At 38.5% G+C, this 20,246-nt stretch overlaps 1 protein-coding gene across 2 annotated transcripts in view; it reads left to right on the top strand.

Annotated features, from left to right (window-relative positions):
- The window catches only part of RNLS (renalase, FAD dependent amine oxidase), a 107,925-nt gene extending 102,286 nt beyond the window's left edge, over positions 1–5,639 (top strand). For both annotated transcript variants that reach the window (XM_075216396.1, XM_075216397.1), the window contains exons 6-7: positions 113–288; positions 4,930–5,639. In XM_075216396.1, the coding sequence (XP_075072497.1) occupies positions 113–288; positions 4,930–5,085 (332 nt within the window). In that variant the 3' untranslated portion in view covers positions 5,086–5,639. The remainder of the gene's footprint in view (positions 1–112; positions 289–4,929) is intronic.
- The last annotated feature ends 14,607 nt before the right edge of the window (positions 5,640–20,246 follow it).

Below are 20,246 nucleotides of genomic sequence, written 5' to 3'. Positions count from 1 at the left end.
ATTCTGTCTCGCCATACTATGGTATATGCAGTTACATTCAGTGTTAGCAGGAACTGGATAATGTTAAAATTTTACAGTTACAAGACAATTCAATGGATGTTTCTTTTTATAGAGTCTTCAGAAGTCGGGCCCTCACTTGTGGTTCATACTAGTATACCATTTGGAAAAGAGCACTTGGAAGAGGAGAAAGACAATGTGGAGCCCCTGATTCTGAAGCATCTTGATGCAATAATGCCAAATCTTCCTCAACCAAAGCATGTCAAGTGTCAGAAATGGAGGTACTCCCAGGTAAGCAGTTCCATATAAAGCCGTCTCCATGCGTACTGTAGGTGGCTGAATATTTTTTTTAGTGGCAAATGCAATAAAATTGAATATTTCCTATAATTCTATTTATCTATGGGATGGGAATCTGATTTATAGAAAAAAAGAATTATCCAGGATTACAAATTTCATGGCATACGAGATCCCTAATGTACATTTAGTTGACATGTGTTTTTCCTTGTGTTTAAAGTGAGGAATAATAATACCAATAGGAGTATAGTTCAACCAAAAAGAGTAGTGTTATCACTGATAAGTTTATTTTGAGGACAAGACCTACATCACAACTGCAGAATATAGAAGCTCCAGTTTTGAAAGACTGATAACCTTTAATTTATATTCTCAAATAAAATCAGCCAGGACAATTCAATAAGAGTGCATGGTATCCTTTTGTGCAAAGCTATAAATTGATCAGTGGACAAGGGCATCAACACAACTAGTTCAACTGCATGGTAGCCTACTTGGTCCTAAACATGGCCAGGATAATTCAGTAGAAAGCTGACAAAAACTTTCAGTGGAGAAACCTTGACATTTTGTTGGACAACTTTATATTTAAAGTAACATTTACCTTCTCTTCAGTTATCTGTGGTTTTTGATGCATCCTCACCAGCAGTGGGGAGCAGGTGGCCTTCCGAGCCTTCATCTACAGATCCCCATACGGCTGCTCCTGGTGCTTTGAGAACAGGAGCAACCATCTTCCACATCACATGACCTCCTCTGCATATTGCAAAGGACATTTAAAGCTTTCTTTTTACAGCCTATTAAATACACATATTTTATTGTTACTGTGGTTTATTGTAAAAATGTAAATAAAATGCAAAACTACAGTGTTTTTTTTCCCTACTATTGTCACATCACGCGTTTGCTGTTGCACAGTTGCATCTACTTATATGGATAAGTTCATGGCTTTGCAAGCTAAGCTAATGTCTACTGCAGCGGGCAGATCTGTGTGAATCAGGGTGCCCCTCGCTGAAAGCTGGCTAGCCGCAGTCATGCACCTCCTATTGCACACATTTGCAAACACAAGATTTTGCGTTGGAGGACAAGATACTTTAATGAGCCTCAAGGGTGAACACTTCGCATCTTGCAGAGTGGTTCTCTGCACTAACTCTTTCCCAACAATCTCTCTGTGAAAATGTTTCAAATTGTCAGGTCTGTAAAGTACTGAAAACCATTAGATGAAATATAAAATCAGCAGATCGCTCATCACTAGTTGTACACTCAATAACTGCACAAGAAGACATTTACAGCATTGTAATAAATATTTAAAGAAGTCATGCATTTCCTACAGCAACCCACTCATTTATTTTGAGAGCCAAAATTTCTTTATTTTTTCCATGTGAAAGAAATAAAAGTATCCCTGTGTGAAATCCATTATTTTAATGCTGAGTTAGCAACTTCAATTACCCTCCAGAGAATACATGAATAGCATTAAGTATTAGCATTAACAACCTTGTGCATGCTTCGTGTTGTGTGGGGGCGACTGACATCATCCACCTTTGTAGAGCTAGCAGGGGCGTGCGTATCTGCTCCACATTGTACTGTAAATGGCTTAATGCAGGAAACTATAAAACGCAGCAACTTTTTGGGTCCAAACTTTTCTGGTATACAAGAAATACAGAAATAGAATATTGGCTGTGTATTCTAGTAATCTGATACATAGGAGGCAACCAAGTGATGTTTCCTGTTTTTTGAAAAGAAAAAAAGAGTTTGGGCCTGAAGCCATCTCTTAAACTCCTATATTTTAAACTGTTTTTCAAAGCATCTCAACGTACATTTGGTTGGTAGTATTTGATGAGACACACGTATATTAAAATATGCCTTTTTGCCCCCGCTTCAATTTTTTTTTTATGCCTTTTTTTGGATTGTAATGGTAAAAATCTCATTTGTATTTTGTGCAGACACATTTCATAAAGGAGTGTTGGAGGATTGCACACTTTTCGGTACTAAACAATAGCACAAATATGGATTGTCAGGATCAGGCGTTATACAGGCCCGTGTAGCATATAGTACCAGTAGTAAGAATAGAGGCAGCATTATTTTCCTCAAAGTCTGCAACCCCTGTGCCTACTATGTTTGATAAATGTTCTTAAGCTGAACTGGACATGCTTGATGTTCCACTCTGCCATGTCATCTACAATATAGGGAGCGTTCCCCCTAAAGGTAAAGTACATGGAGTAAACCCAACTGAGACAAGAACTACACAAATGGCATATGCAGGAATTAACAAAATGCATTAATGTTTAAGCAGACATTTTGGAATGGATACAAAAACTAATATTCTCTCATGCTCCAACACATGAATATTACTGATCTTTTGTCTGATCTCCACTACAATACATCCTGCCTCTTCTGCAGAATGTCAGTAGATATGCTCCCTTAGTTGTACATGGAATCATAAATGCAATCTAGTTAGCACCGTAATGTCAATCATTAGCATTCATGGCCTGACCTTGACCTATGCACTTAAACTTATCTATCTTCCAAGTAATGAAAATGTCAACCTATAAACGTCCAAAAACCATCCAATATATCATGCTTTCTCTTTTCCTTGGGTCCCATTTTACTCTGCTATAGAGTGTATTAAACCAAGGGGGAAAGATAGGCTGGAATAATATTTGCAGACTAGACTGTTTGGGTGTATTATTTATATGTGAAAAAATTAAAAGGTGCACAAAGGTGAATACGTTGATTCCTTGTACTTACACCACTGTAAAGCATCGTAAAACATTGTAAGTAATAGAAATGAATAATAAAGCTGACCCATTCTGACAGCAAATTAACAGCATATAGTAACATTGGAATTTTAACCTAATATGGTCATACATAGTGTATGTAACTCACGGTGAACCACACATCTCTGGTTCTTACTAAATTGCATGTCCCTGTTGTTTAAAGAGACACGGTGCATATCAATCTTAATTAAGGTCATGGCCACCTTCTCTTAGTGGCAGCTTTAAACTGATTTCAGAATGTTACGTAACTATTCTGAAAAACAAATTACATCATTAACTTAAAATAATAATGAAAATGAATAATCTCTGTGTAATCAGTCATCTGATACATACTGCCATGAATACATTTATATGAGACCTATGTATAAGTTCACAATGTTTTGGCAAATGCAATCCCCACATTAGTTAAACAATTTAATACATTTCAACACGTGCATTTTTCTGGGTTGAGTATCAAAGACATGCTCCATCACTTGTAAGTCAATACACCCAAATAAAATAAAAATACACAGCTTAGGAAATATAAACAAGGATTATTTATCTTCCTCTTTTTATTTTACTTATCTGTATTGTACTGTATTAGTTAACGTATCCGACACATAGAGGGTCAAATACATCTGATACTGTGATTTTAAACATGGGAATAAAAATTATGATCATGTTTCTTCTGGTAACGTATAATTTATCTTCTGTCATTCTGTATATTTGGATCTCCACTATAATCTACGTTCATATTACCTACGCACCATCGGGCTGAGGATGTACGTCTGTTTGCACAGCATATAAACTTCTGACGCTTGCGCCTACTTACTTGTGAAGTGACAGAACGGGGGAGAGAAGGGGCAGTCTTACAGTCTGAGTACAGTAAGGGCGTGTTTGCATAGTTGCGGCTGGCACACCCGCACGGATAAGCATGTATGGCTGCCAGAAGCCGCATGTCTTACGTCTGCTAAAAAACACATTCCAATATATGCTAATGATGATGACAACTGGCGCCATTAGATAGTCTCTTCTGATTGGATGATTGTGGAATCATCTTTCAAACTGATTGCACTTCCTTCATTGCTTGCGGCTATATCACAATATTTAGCAGCCACTTGTTTAGGGGACTTTTTAAGGTCAGAAAAAAAAAAATATATATATACCGTATTTCCCCAAGTATAAGACGCACCCCTGTATAAGACGCACCTTAATTTTGGGGCCCTAAATGAAAAAAAAAGATGTATTACGGTACATAAAGACTGACAGCTCCGAGACTGTGGGAGGCGCCTGAAGGACCTTAAGGTCCTTTTGCCAATCAGCGGGGACAAGCTGTGTGAAGCAGCCAGCGGGGACACGCTGTTCCTATTAGCGGGGACTCCTCTCTCACACCAGGTGCCGACTTCTTCATTAAGGTAAGTAGCGCTTGCAGTGTATAAGATGCACCTTTTCTTTAGACCCAAAATTTGGGGGAAAAAGGTGCGTCTTATACTTGGGGAAATACGGTATATATATATATATATATATATATATATATATATATATATATATATATATATATTACACCAAATACTGAATACTTGTCATGCTAGCAAAATGAATGTCGGCAAACGTTTCTGCTTAGAACTCTACAATTATGTTTGGCTAGGCTTATATGATTGTGTAAATATAAATATTTTGTATAAATATAAATATATTGTATATATATATATATAAAGTGTCTTGTCACTTTTAATTTTAGTGCTGTACTTTGTCTTGAAATTAATTTTATAGAACCACCTCCCCCACATCAGATTGTTTGTGCTGTGGAAATACATGTCAGGAATGCTACCAGTATAATTAATATATATATATATATATTACTACTTCTGCTTAATCCCTGTAATTTATGTTGCAGGTTACAGAGGCCTTTCCTGATTGTCCAGGTCAGATAACTCTGCACAGCAAGCCTTTCCTTCTATGCGGTGGAGACGGATTTACACATTCAAACTTTGATGGATGCACAGAGTCAGCTCTACGGATTGTGGAAACTCTAGTCTCCAATTTACAGTAATGACACTAGGCAGTTATTTATAAGGTAAATATGTGATCATAAACATTTTTAGGAGCAAGTATTACCCATTTGTGCTCTCAATTTAATTCCATTTGTTTAGAATGAATTTTATAGCATTGTCTCAAACCGGTGTGCTTTCATTGATATAATTGCTAGTAACTTCAAGGACTCATTCATACACATGCTCTGGGAAACTGGGTAAAACTGCTAGAAATCTAATTTCGTTTTTCATGCACTTTTCATCTGTATTTTTATTTTCATTTGTATTTTTACCAATACAATCTTTTGAACTGTCCATTAATGTATAGAAAATAGGGTGTGCTGCATTCACAAATTTGAAATACAGCATTGACATTTTTAGAACAGAGAGTAGTACAGCGCCATTTAATCTGCTTTTGCAAGGGGTGTTATCAACATGTCAAAACAAAGTATATGTGTATGACTAAGCCCTAACATAAATTTTCTTTTGTTAATTGTTATGGAATCTTGAACTGATTTATCACAAGTTTATGAGATTTAAATGTTGTTTAAAATTAAAGCATTGTTTTTACATTTATGTGTTCTTTTTTCATGGCAGAATATTAGGGACAATAAACTAGACATGGACATATTTATCTTAGTATATATGCTAACCAAATCCTCAAAGTCTTTCTGTTGCTGAATGACTGCTTTAATTTTTCTTTGCTAAATAGCAAAAGGGACCAGATCATTGGCCGCTGTAATCTTAACTATTTCCCAGTTGATATTGAGTCTAAACTTCTGAATTGAACTAATCTGTCATCCCTGTAGGGTCTTCATAAATAGCACAGAAGCTCCCCATCTAAAATGCTTCCAACCGAGAAATTCCTTATAACACTATGGGATCAGTATACATTTAGTTACATTATTTCTACCCCTGACTCTCATCTGGGATAATCCAGGCTTTCATCCCAGTACTATAGATTCACCTACTGGATCCAAGTCAACCTTAAATATCTTGCAGATTGTAGTAGACAAGGCCAATGGCTATCTCTCCTAGATCTCCAACAAAAATTCTCCTCAATTGAGACCACTTGAGTTCATCCAAATAAGCCATTCCTTGTTTTCATTCTCCAAAAATCTTGCTCTTAGGGACCTCGCCCCTTTGCCTTAAACATCCCACCCATATGCACAGAGCAACCATGAAACGTAATGCAAGGGAGACCTAGGACCGCCACCAGATGAGGAGTCCTGGGGAGATATCAGAGTTGAGCTCTATTTCAACAAATATAAAGGAAACTGTCACGGTGCTGTTACTCCCAGGGGAGAAGATTTTGGATACAGTAGTTATCGGAGACATACAACAACTAGCCAAGCTGCTGAGTCATAATCATGAGGGATGTGTTATGATCTGCCTTGTTTCTTTGTGTGCATTTTTGTTGTGATCTGCCCTGTTTCTTTGTGTGCATTTTACCCTGTGTTATGATTTGCCTTGTTACCCTGTGTGCACATATCTGTGTTTCTCCAGAGGAGCTGCTGTCCGGCCATTCCTCTATCAGGGGTTAACTAGCACTGCTAATTAATTATCCTCACCTGTCTGTGGCCTATATATGCCTGCTTATTCATTCTGGTAGGGTTCTGTTCACAACCACTTCCTTAATTACAGCCATGGAGCCAGAAACGTGATATAAACGTTTTAAACTGTTTATTGCAGAAAAGTATAGTCCAGGTAAGGCAAAAATAAACAGTAACAGTTCAGGCTGAATGGAACAATGGATTTCCAGATCTTGGCAAACAAGCAGTAAATAATAAAGAAATGCAGCAGATGACTTAACTGAAACCAGTTTGCAGCAGTAGTCAGAAACATGCAGGTAAATCAGGAACAGAGAAACACATGAGCAGGCTAGGAACATCAATGACCAGCAAAGGATTCAGGCATAAGCAGGCATATATAGGCCACAGACAGGTGAGGATAATTAATTAGCAGTGCTAGTTAACCCCTGATAGAGGAATGGCCGGACAGCAGCTCCTCTGGAGAATCACAGATATGTGCACACAGGGTAACAAGGCAAATCATAACACAGGGTAAAATGCACACAAAGAAACAGGGCAGATCATAACAAAAATGCACACAAAGAAACAAGGCAGATCATAACAGGATGAAGCCGAACTTAAAGGGTTGAAGAATGTAGAGTCATGATGGACAAAGCTGAAGTTGATAAACAGGCAAAGAAAACAGGACTCTTAAAGCACCAGCAGTCAAACAAAATTGCTCGTGGGGGGCTTAATGTGCTGATTGCAGTAAGCTGAAAAGAAAGTGCAATTGTAAGTGTTGATGGCATATTGCTACCTGTAGCTGGTATTGTGAAGGATCCTCACAGAAACAGCCACAAAGTGTACTATAGATGGGACAGCCCAGATAGATTAAGATGTTTCCCGTTGCCGATCGGAGATGCTGGATAACTTGTGGCCTCAGGAGCACTCTAATTTGTTTCTGGTGGTCCAGTCAGGTAATTACTAAGAGTTTTAGATTTGGGCTTGCTGCAAAGTGTTAAGTAGATGACATATTTTGTCCCAATAAGAAGCAAACGCTCAAGAAAACAAGCATCTAACAACAGAAAACTGGATCCTGCCTAAGAATTGGAAAAACCCACTTCTCCCCTCTGCACCAGAGCTTAAAACTACATCTGGCACATTGCTGCCATGGAAAAAAAACTATATTACCTCATGACAGGGGACATGTGCTTGGGCAGGTTTGGACATGGAATTTTAGAGAGAGACTATCCTCACCGTAACATATTTTATCCAGTGTACCTCTAGCCACAATGGAAAGGGGTTTGCCTTAAATCATATTTGCCCACTCTTCTGAAATGTCAGTGATACTCAGGCCAACCTCCCGCTTCCTGAACACTTTGTAGTGAAGTGGGCGTGACAGAGGCCTCGCTGACACGATTTGCGTCATTTTAACCCGCCACACGATACATTACAGTGGGGGGTGGAGCCAAAATTACACTATTTTCAGAGCAATGGAGGGAAGAGTTATAAATTGGCAAGTATGCCTTAAATATACCTATTTTATACAAGGTAAACCGCACTGAACTTGATCCTAAAAAACACGTTTGTCTTTGTTGTGTTTTTTTCATCTGCAATGTTTTGTTTTACTCATTGACCTGACAAAATAAAGATTTATAAAAATAAAAAAATACTGTACAGAATTCAAAATCTCATGTACATAATCATTATCAAATGCTGCATATTTCTATGTAACCTAAGAATCAAAACACTGGTAATTTGAGAAGAATATCACATCTATATTTAATAAATTACCTTTTTGGAGAGCACAGATTAAAAGGTCAGGGATCACTTCCTGTTGTGAGGCTGTAAATCCTGGTGGGACCAAACTGCATTTGGGAAAAAAAATTCTAGCTCTCAATGTTATTTAAAAAAAAAAAAAAAAAAGATGTTTAATGTACTTAAGTTTTTGCAAAAATTAACTTAGTATTTGTTTTTAGTTTCTATGCCAAAGTGTCTCAAGTTTGGTCCTCTGGGCTACAGACAGGCCATGTGGAAGAATTATTTTATATAGATTAGAGAGGCACCATGTATGGAAGGGGAGGAGGTATGAGTATCTTCTAAACGATAGGGATTCTAGACATTAAGGGGCTGATACTAAGCTGGGAATACGCCCGTTTGATTCACCTACAATAAATATCTTAAGTACAAAAAAAGAGGCTCCCCCCTCCCTAAGGTGCTCCCAGCTCCAGGGCTCAGCCTAGGCTGGCAGCCACAAAATGAGGGAGACTAGGCTACAACAGGGTGGACTGCTGACACCAACGGAAACAAGCCGCATAAAAAAATGGGGCTCCTCTCATCAACCCTGGCTTTGGATGTTGGGGTAATAAGCAGTTAAAAAATAGTTAAATAGTTATTTTTGCTGAAGCACTACAGGTCCCAGTAAGCAATGGTTGCTAGAACATGCTGGCATTTGCTGCCAGCATGCATTGCATCCAAGGTCTGCTGGGACCTGTAGTGCACTTGGGGGGGGGGGAATCCTTCCTTCTTGTGAATCATGGGGGTGGAGTTAAAAACCTGGTGTACCCCCCCTTACTCTTCTCTCCTTTAGGTTGTAATGTACCCTGTCTTGTACCCAGCCATTTGAACTGTCATTGTTCATGTATTCATATATATTTTGTTGTTCTCTCTGGAAACTTCAATAAAAATCTTTTTCAAGTTAAAAAACAAACCAAACCTGATGCACCATACTAACATGCTCACAACTGACATGTCTGCCGACCTGTCACCTTCTAATCAATCAGAGCGGCTTCAATCAAATTGATGAGAGCCACGTGGGGCCTACCACTAACTGCAATGAGTTACCTCCCCCACTTCATACTGATTTTACCATTGTGAGTGTTTTTATTTTTGGGGAGACGCAAGTGTCGACTGACAGTGATGACTGGCACGGTATAGTGTTTATGTTGTTAACTACACATGTGCGTGCCACTAGATAGCAAAGATAATGTGTATGCAAGGTAGAGTGACTATATAAACACCTGGTATGTACGATACGCAGGAAGAACATCCTGATTTATTTATTTATTTAACACTGCTTTCCAGATAACATAACAACAACTTACATATATAGCTAGGGATGGTTTTTTTGTTTTAGAAATGCATAATTGTCTACTTCACCTTTTTATCAGTCTCTTCCTTATTATTCTTTGTTAACCCCTCCGTAATAGAGCATTGATTGTATGCAAATGAGAGGGGAGATGCGAATTCAATAGATGTTTTGATCATTTAAAGACAAAGCTGGTCATTGTTCTTGTAGCTTTGGAAACAGAAATGATAATTACAAAAAGGATATGTGTTTTATTTTGCATTTATAATAATGTAAATGTAAAAAGGGGTTTTGATGTTTTGCACAAAATTGTGGATTTCTATAGAGATGACAAATAATGTTATATTAATTGTAGGAATTATCAATTGAGTGACGCCTTACTCCAGTCTTCTTAACCAGTTGCTGTTTTATTTTGTTGCAACAATACTGTAACACAATCATTAAATGTTCCACGGCTTCCTGACACTAACTAAACCCACCAGGCCTAGCTATCGTCCGGCTGCTATTCAGCGTCAGAAGCCATGCCCACCAGATCCCACAATCATTTTATTCTCAACAAACACAGCTCAGTAATAACACTCATATCATGCACCTGTGAGTAAAATCCTTCCTCTGTCTTATTCTGGTTATCAGACCGTGGTAAATTACTTTCTTTTTCCACTTAATGTATGATAGGTTTACTTTTAGGGAAAATAATTTAAAGCAGCAATCTTGTTGTTATTATTATTATTATTATTTAACATAAATCACTGTCTATATTATGGAGTTTGGTAATTACCATTTTCCTTGGTTTATTTCTCCAGGCTGCTATCACTTATTTACAGTACTGCACAGTGTCATGTGACTACCATGTACCACTATAAAACAGTAACATGGCACATGGCATAGTGAATAAATAGGTTTTGGGACACCCATCTGAGCTATGTCTGCACTGTAAAATCCCCCCCTCCTTCTCCCACCTCTGACATCAGATGACATGCTGAGATCTGTGAGCTTGTCTATGTGAAATTGACAGCCAAACCTGTCTACACTCCACAGAGATTTTGAAAAGGAGATACTTATTAGTAGGATGACAAAAGGTGTTTAAACTAGCTGTTTAAAGTTGAAAAAATAGTGTGTTTTTTGTACATAAATCACAGTAGCAGATAATTCCCTTTTTCCTTGGTTTGCTTCTTCAACGATTTAGAATTCTGCATGCTTTCCACAGTATAATGCGACTACTATGGCAGTCACATAGCACTTGATCAAGTGAGCCTAAAGGCTTTGGAACACCCCTCTGAGCTTTGTTTTCACCTTTATTTCCTCCCCCTTTTGTCATCACACGACATGCCTGTGTCTGTGTACCAGACTGTCTGTCAACCATACTTGTTTCTCCCTCCTTTTTGAAAAGGAGATAATGATTTGTGGGAGGATAGCTAAGAAAAAATGCTTATCAGATGCCTGCTTAAAGAATACTTAACCTGCTATTTAAACAAAAAATGTATGTGGGACTTCTGCTTTAAAGGAACACTAAACAACAAAACTGTGGACTATGAACCATGAAGGTAGAACACATTGTTCAGTGTTTTGCTCATATTCTACGGCAGCACAAATAGTGACTTTACTTTCTTTTAAATACCTCGTTAGAATCTGGTGTTCATTTAGACAGGGCTCAGACAATGCAGGGTAGACAATGAAATCAGACAACATACATGGTGCTTCCTGGTAATTTATGTGTCAAGTTATGGAGCAGGACATAATGGAGGCATTGGGGAGAATCCTTCCTCCAGCAGTATATGCCCGTTCTGATCAATGAACAAGCCAATAGAGAGTGGGTCACTGAGAACTAATGTAAAAGGAAAGAACCTGTCATTATTTCAGTGCGGTCTGGCAGGAGTCATTCCTCTCAGGATTCAGCTGTGCTTGGCCCTTCTGATATATGTTCTATTTAGGTGCTTTCAGCATCTTAAGTAATGATGCTTCTTCTCAGATGCTTAGTTTAAATAGTCTTTACCACAAATTCTGGATTCATTATCCAGCATTATTTGAAGGTTAGCAACACCATATAAGGAGCCTCAGCTTCCCCTAACACAGGTAATGGTAATTGGCCAGTATGGTATGGTGGAGGTACCATGTTAATCTACTCCAGTGGATCTGCAATTAGAAGAAGCGAGTATGTAGACCATTAATCCCCTCTATTACAGGTTTCACCACACCCGACAGTAAAGGGGAGACCTAGTGAGAGGTTACAAAGCAGCACCCAGGGACAAGAACTTTTAAGAATTGGTTACAAGCATTTTGCAATGTTAATTAAACATATTTATTTACTAGCTATACCTTTCTTCAAATATTTAGACATCATATAAAACTGTGTGTGGCATTAATTAGTATGTTTATGATAATTTAGTCACAAGTCATTAGTCCATACCAGCCTGTCATGGGGTATGAAAAATATTGACATTGATGGAGATGCTGACATGTAAGGAGCAAACCCTTCCACAAGACTCCTATAAGCTGTATAAACCATAGGTATTTATTGAGTCCTATTGCAAATGGGAACCTTTTTTTTTGCCACAAAAGTACAAATTGCAGTGGTGATCCTGAGCATTTCACTGCAATAGATAAAGTAATGCCACTGGAGCAGAGCCAAGAGCAGGGACGGGCTGGACCGGGGGGCAGCGGGCACCCGGGCCGCTCAGTCTAGCGGCTGTTCAGGCCGGCCGCCTCCCCCCGTCCCCCGCCGTGGATGCAGTAATTTTTTTTATGTCACCGGCGGCCGATTTTTTATGCATCCGATGCGGCCCCCGGGCTGATACCTCCCAGCCCGCGCCTGGCCAAGAGCAAATCGTTAAGTTGCTACCTAAAATAGCTGACTTCCCAGCTAATTGAAACATTTTTTGGGGAGGTTTAGGATCTTTTTTTAAAGTGACCAATTCATAAGAAAGAACTTGACCATTTAAAGTCTCAGCATAGCGACATTGTCACAGAGAAATTGCTACATAGAACTGAGCTGAGTGTCTATGTTAGGTTTGTTACCCAAAAAAGAAAATAGTAAATTCTAACTAATTCGCTACCTTAGGGGTTTTTTTGGGGTGGGGGGGACAAAAAGAATGTGAAGGTGTTTATAAGGAAATTGTAGACTTCTTAAGAAATAGGCATTGGATTGTTTTATTTAAATTGTCAGCAGGTGAAGAAATTTGTCCAGTTAAAATATGCTGCTAGTTTTAGCTATGAGACAGAAGCTGAAGAGTCTATTATTTATCCACCAAGATGGATTAGTCGTAACAAGATTCAGTTTACTAGTGTCTTCATAGATGTGGGTGGATGACACAAGGATAGCCACACATGCTGTTATGTGGGGTCTATCAAACAGGTAGGTCATCACCATCATTAAATTTTGCCAGACAGATGTAAATATTAGTATAAAGACATTTTGGTATAGGGGGTGCATTGCCAGTGTTCTACAGGCCTGATGCAGTACACTTGTCTGATATAGGGTTACAATTTTTTCATATGGGCCTTTAAGAGGCGATTAAAACAGTTCTGTTTGTTGCGGTGAGGCCCAGACCAAATAAATGAGCCTGATCTGGGTGGACTTTTAGTAGAGTTACAGACCATGATGGTATTCTAGTTGTAAGGTAAGAAACCACAGGTCTTCACGTTTGTTTGGCATAAGTTTGTATGTTATGTTCAATATATTGGCTGCAGCCTTTCACCTTTACATGCAGTGTTGTCTTTAGATATTTGGTGTAAGAATGGGGCTACTCATACACAAAGAACCATGTAATTGAAAATGAACATTATGAGTGCGAGTTAAAATTCATTCCCTAGTTGGTCTCAATAATTAAAAATAAACCTACATATAATGGTAGTTGTGCCACCAAATAAATAAATATTTCTACGTTACAAATTAATTTTGCTACAGAAGAATTTTGGGAGCCAGCACTAGATTTTGCGGAACAAAAGAAATTTTTCTACGCAAACTGAATTTGTGAGTTTTAAAATTGTTTTTGTGCTACAGAACCAATTTGCGTGATAATATTTTATACCACATAATCAAATGTATGCTACATGAAAATGACATTATACTACATCATTGATTTTGTATCACAAAATAAAGTTTGAATCACAAATAGTCCTGTTATCCTCATGTATTTTACATTAATACAAATCGGATAGGACACTACACCCCTGTCAATAACTATCAGAGCATAGGGCAGGGGGATAGGGCATGCCCTGGTGCACATGCTGAGCCCCAGGAACTGCACACTGAAGTATTTTTTCCCTGGTGCTGCAGTTGGTCAATAGCGTTAATCACCCAAATATATCTGCCACTGTGGGGGACACTTCCTATTGGTTGGTGAGGTCCTCCCCACCTTATGGCATGATACTAGGCTCTGTCCAAACTGTGAGTATTTAGGCGAGTTGTAGACTAAAGACCTTTTGGGTACATCTGAATTTGCCTGGCTCACATTCTGTACAGGTTCTGCACCTACAGAGGGCTTTGTATCTAACGTCTCAAGACAAATTTTGATATCCTTTTGTTGGTGACTTCTCAGATACGCTGGACACAAACATACACACAGTCACTGGCTGACCACCATGCATAAGACAACTACAATATACTTGCCATCTTCTAGCAGCTAGCGTCCAGGAGCTGCCGGGGGGAGGTGGGCGTGCGAGAGGTGGGGTTCAGAAAATGGCGTCATTTTGGACCCATCCCCGTGACGTGATGCCGCATTTTGCAGCGGGTGGGGTGGGGCCAAAAACCGAGATACTCCCGGGAGAGTATGGCAGCCTTCCGCATCTGCCCACATCCTAGTGATGTGGGCAGAATTAGAACCAAAATGTGCTGCATTTGTGCTGCATTTGGGACCAGCTCCTGGACGCCGACTGCTAGAAGTTGCCAAGTATGCAATAGACAATATGGTTACCATTGGGCCATGTGCTCTGCTATGCCTTGTAAGACAGTATACCGTATATACTCGTGTATAAGCCGAGTTTTTCAGCATACTTTTGTATGCTGAAAAAGGGCACTCGGCTTATACACGGGTGAACTTACCTGGTGTCCGGTCCCTCGGCTTCAACTTCTGCATATGCGTTCCAACACAGGAAGTTCGGCATTTGGAACGCAAACTTGCGTTCCAAATGCCGAACTTCCTGTTGTTGGAACGCATATGCGTTCCACTGCCGGGTAAGTGAAAAAAAATCTCTCTCTCTCTCTCTCTTTTTTTTAATTTACAGTGCAATTACATAATGAACAAACAATACAGCCACCATGTTCATACATTTATATCCCTACCCCTTATATACCCCTTTATTTAGGTTAGGTTGTACCCAATGCCAATGATTTTATAATCATTTATGAATGTTCCTTGTCATCTACTGTTATTTATGGTTTAGCTAAAAATGATTTCATAGATTGAACCTATCATTTTTATTTAGGTTTTTAAATTAGCGCTCTTTTCCACCCTAGGCTTATACTCGAGTCAATAAGTTTTCCCAGTTTTATGTAGTAAAATTAGGTGCCTCGGCTTATATTCGGGTCGACTTATACTCGAGTATATACGGTAATCGTGGGACTGTGTATATGATATATGGAAATAAGTGTACTAGGCAATGGGAAGTGGTCTGTTAGGAGGTGTACACTGGCAGTGGTCTGAAATAATCTACATAACAAGGAATTGTAACTAGATCTGTGTGACACACTAACACACACAATGAAATCTGAGATACACACATAGTGAAGGCACATACACATTGATAAAAGAGTTGATGTAGGCAATGAAATGTATTTGATGTAATATATTATTCTTTCTACACTGTTATTATATGTGTAAAGACGGTTATTGAACATACCTATGGTTAATAAGAATACATATTATCGTAAATGAGACTTTGCGGAAAAGCTTTCTTGATGTGATTATTTTTATCCCCTGTATCATACTGTGTGTATCATAGTAAATTGAGCGGCATTTAAAATAGAGCTGGGTTTACACTGGAAACTACCCTTTGTGATTGGTAATCGATGAGACTAGTTATTAAATAGTCATTAGCATATTTACCTCAGCATTGGGACCCTCAGTGCTAACGGAGAGCAATAACACACATGAAATACGTATAATACTTCATCGCAGTTTGTCAAAGGGTGCAAAGTGCTAAACTTCTACTGATGTAGGAACATACTTGCCAACTTATGGCAAGTATGATCCGGGAGCTGCCAAGGGAAGGCGGGCTTGCAGGGGGCGGGGCTCCGGGAATTGCGTCATTTTGGGGCCAAATGCCGCAATTCCCGGTGAATCGCTGTGTTTTAGACCAAATTCTGCCCACTTCACTAGGAAGTGGGCAGATGCGGGAGATTGCCAGACTCTCCCGGGAGTCCATGAGACTCACCCGAATTGCGGGAGTCTCCCGGACATTCCGGGCGAGTTGGCAAGTATGTGTAGGAATAGTAAGTCATACTTTATAACTACTGACAGCGTTGCGTCCTGGGCAGTCGCCCCTATCGCACAGCTCTAGTTGCAGCCTTGGATAAAAATATACAGGCTGTATGGATTGCATCGCATGCAATTTACACAGAATGCTATTTAATGCAATTTACATGCTTACACAGTAAAAGAAAAAAAAAAGCATGTGTGTTTCCTCTTTTACTGTTTTACATGAGTTGCCTACACAGGAACAACTGAAGTCATGCAGCATGTGCATGGCATATGTTATGTTGGCCGACCTGGCAATCCATATTGTAAACGTAATCTGCAGCTCCATTTCTGAAAGTGATGTAAACTTATGGGAGAATTATTTTTGGAATTATAAAATACCACCTCTTTGAACTACAGGTTTTCTCTTGCTTCACTTTCATATATTTATTCCTGTTTATACTGCAAGTAAACAATACAGCAGAGGGTTGTGGAATTATTGATGTAATTTCCCAGAGACTGGGGGAGTAGTTGACTGACAGATTGCCAGGAAGTAAGAGAAGACTTGGAGAGGGACAGCAGGCTTTACACTTAACTTAGTTTGTGTTTGCTTTTCACATTGATTTACATATCCATTGCACAAAATCTATTTTGTGTAGTAGTCTAGCTATTCTGTAAACTTAATGCATTATGTATAAATCTGTAATAATTTGATTATGTGAGTTAACAAAGTAGTTAGCAATGTAATGTTCTGTATTTGACAAACAACATTTTTGTTTAATTAAAATTTGTTGATATAACCTATTTTCAACTAGATGGCCAAACTGGATTTGGACGTCTGAGCCAAGTGGCCCAATTACTTCCAGCCTCTCTGGGGTCTCTAAGGTCAGAAGATGACCGTGCTCACAGGCTCATAGTGGTCTTCTTAAAACCCCTTATACCGAAATGGACAACACATACAAAATGTGTCGCTAAGAAAAAAAGAAGATACAATTGTAGCCAACATCTTGGCACCCTGTCAGTTGTTTTCCTAATAATGTACCATTTCTTCCAGACAATTGTTGAAATTAAAAAATATTTTGGCGTTCTCATATGTATTTCTTTGGTTTGCAGTGGAATAAAATAGTGATGCAAGTAATGTAAGTGTGCAACCTCCACAGCTATTAGACCATATACCTGAACTTGCCAGATCGACAAGTTTAAGATTCTTACCAGAATGTAATTTTGGAATTCATTCTATAATTCAGTATACCATGAAATATGAGTTACTCATTTTTAAGATAAAAACAATATTATGGCAGCTATATTTGCATAATCTGCCTTTACATATGCATGAAGTTGCACAATTAATACACTTCCCACAGCAGTGAACTTTATGTCACTTCCCTGGACAAGGCCCACATTATAGGGGTGAAACGCGTGGGTTTTCCTCACACATCTAATACATCATTGGCTGAGATCTATCCAACAGTCAATTCTCCTGCTGTTTCCCCATGAAATACAGGAACTTTACAATAAAACCACTTACTAACACTGCGCAATCTTAGTGTAATGATACGTTATCTGCAGCAAATTCAAATTCCAACAGTGAACAGTGGCAGTGGCGGGTGTCCTCTTCTGCACGTCCTCCAGGATTTGCTTGCCCTTGGTCCTGGGATTAAAAAGGGAGAACAAGAATCACTAACTCAGAGCACCCAATGTGAACTCTCTGTCAGAGCAGCCAAACCAGCACAGCCCCCCCCCCCCCTGCACCTGGAAGACCACCTAATTATCGGACTTCGACACAAATGCCATTTCACAAGGTACAGGTTGTGTCTGTTGTTCTTATACCACTTCATCCTGTTAAAATCAGTCTGCTTAATACGTGCAGCTGGTATTACTTATTACTTGAATACCACTGCTTTAGTATTTTGAACAATTGTTATAATCCTTATTAATGAGTGACTCTGATTGGTGAACCTTAACAATCACAGCCATATGAGTTGCTTATGAAAGACTCTTACCTGCTTGACTCTGTACAGAAGGACTATTAGGACTTTTCTGATGCCGTCTCTATCTGTAAAACAATGTTGCACTTTATTCTTCACCACAGTGACAAAGCACATTATTGTATTTTGTTTTTAATTTGTGTTTTCCAGATATTGATTGTGGGATGTCCCATGTGCTTGCTTGTCATTGTAGGTTACCAGTTGAGTAAAAATTGTTGTGTATAATTATCCATTGTCCTATATATATATATATATATATATATATATATATACACACAATATTACCCAATATGCATACACCTTCTCTTTCTGTAACTTATTAGAAGGTGCGCTAGGGGTTTGTTCTTCACTGTGTGAAATAGCTTATTTACATTATTTTGTGTAATGGTATTTATTATTTTACTTGTCTTTAACTTGATTTGGTGAGGGTAGTGATGTAGCGCTTGCATTTTTTGTATTTCCTTATACAAAAATGTCTAACAATAAACAGATCAATTGTGGTCGGATTATTATCTACCATTGCAGTTGTTTTTGAGCCATATGCTGCAATATCAGTTCCCATATTGTAGCATGTGACCAGCATTACAGATAAAGTTAATGTTTTAAATAGATATATTATTCTACCCACACAAGACTTCCTGATGGTAATGCCATTGACGAATATTCCAGTCTGACAATTTTGGCCAACTTTTTTGCAAGAAAAATTGCTGCTACCAAAACAAGACTTTCACTCAGCTCACAGCAAATATAGAATGATTGCCAGACAACTATGTCTGTGTATGTTATAAGCAGCTTTTTTTTATACAAGAATATTATATAGTCTAGTGGACCCTCAAGCGACCCCTGGCCAGTTGAATTGTTGGGAGTTATGCATTATTTCCGAGACCTCCACATATACTGCAACTAGTTTTTGTTTGTTTTTTTTACTTTTTTGTTTATAGATGCTTTAAAATGCCCTCTGAAACTGTCCTTAAAAATAATCATTGTGTTCAAGTGTTGGCTGATGGAGCAGACTTGCATAATCTAATAATTTCATTACAATAGGTAGAACAAATGGAAAAGCATAACCCTATACAATATCTACTGCCAATATTAAAATGCCCTACAAATGATTTGGCACATCAGAATTCAAAAAGTGGCACTGTAGCTGCCATGATTAATTCACAATTCAATACATCCTAGGAATACATCCAAATATGACCACATCAGTTGAACCTCCAAAGACCAGCATTGCCTCTCAGCCAAACCGTTAATAAAATTTAGAATCCTTTGAGTAGTTTTCAAATCTATCCTACATTTGGTTCCCAGTACTCACATGCCCAATGCCTGGGCTTGTCATCTCTGAAATTGCTTTATGTAGACATAAGTTAGCACGTCATTAGGCAAGCTACCATTTCAAATCATTAAATGTCTCACAATGTTCCACAGTGTCTCAGATGAATATTACTGTGTTACACTCCATATATAGATATCATACTTATAATAGAGATAAAAGCTTATTGAACACACCTTAGATGCTTAGTCTATATTTTTTTTGTTGTCCTGAAATCAATAAATTGTCTACAAGGGTACATACTATGCTTTGGGTCTATATTAGCACCTGCTGGCTGAAACTGGTACTACAGCATCTGAACTTTTTAATAATCTCTAACTTCCCAAGTGATGTTTCTTAGAAGGATTCCAGACATAAGTAAAACCACTACAATGCCTGTGCATACAAAATGGATCATTATGACTTTAACTTCATCATCATTTATTTATTTATTTATTTATATAGCGCCAGCAAATTCTGTAGCACTTTACAATTGGGGGCAAACACAGTAATAAACAAACTGGGTAAAACAGACAAAGAGGTGAGAAGACCCAGCTCGCAAGCTTACAATCTATGGGACAATGGGAGTTGGATACATGAGGTTAAGGGCTAGATTTACTAAGCTGTGGGTTTGAAAAAGTGGGGATGTTGCCTATAGCAACAAATCAGATTCTAGCTTTCATTCATTTAGTGCTTTCTACAAAATGACAGCTAGAATCTGATTGGTTGCTATAGGCAACATCCCCACTTTTTCAAACCCGCAGCTTAGTAAATCTAGCCCTAAGTCTACATATTACATTTTCGATCCAGCCAGATTGCAAAGGTAAAAAAGTAAAACAAAAAAAACATTCAAAAGAGTTTATTTAGTATGCTATATGATCCAGTCA

The sequence above is a fragment of the Mixophyes fleayi genome, chromosome 6 (assembly GCF_038048845.1).
Source record: "Mixophyes fleayi isolate aMixFle1 chromosome 6, aMixFle1.hap1, whole genome shotgun sequence".
Lineage (NCBI taxonomy): Eukaryota > Metazoa > Chordata > Amphibia > Anura > Limnodynastidae > Mixophyes > Mixophyes fleayi.
Note: the sequence above shows the minus strand (reverse complement) of the source record. Positions and strands in the feature narration are given on the sequence as shown.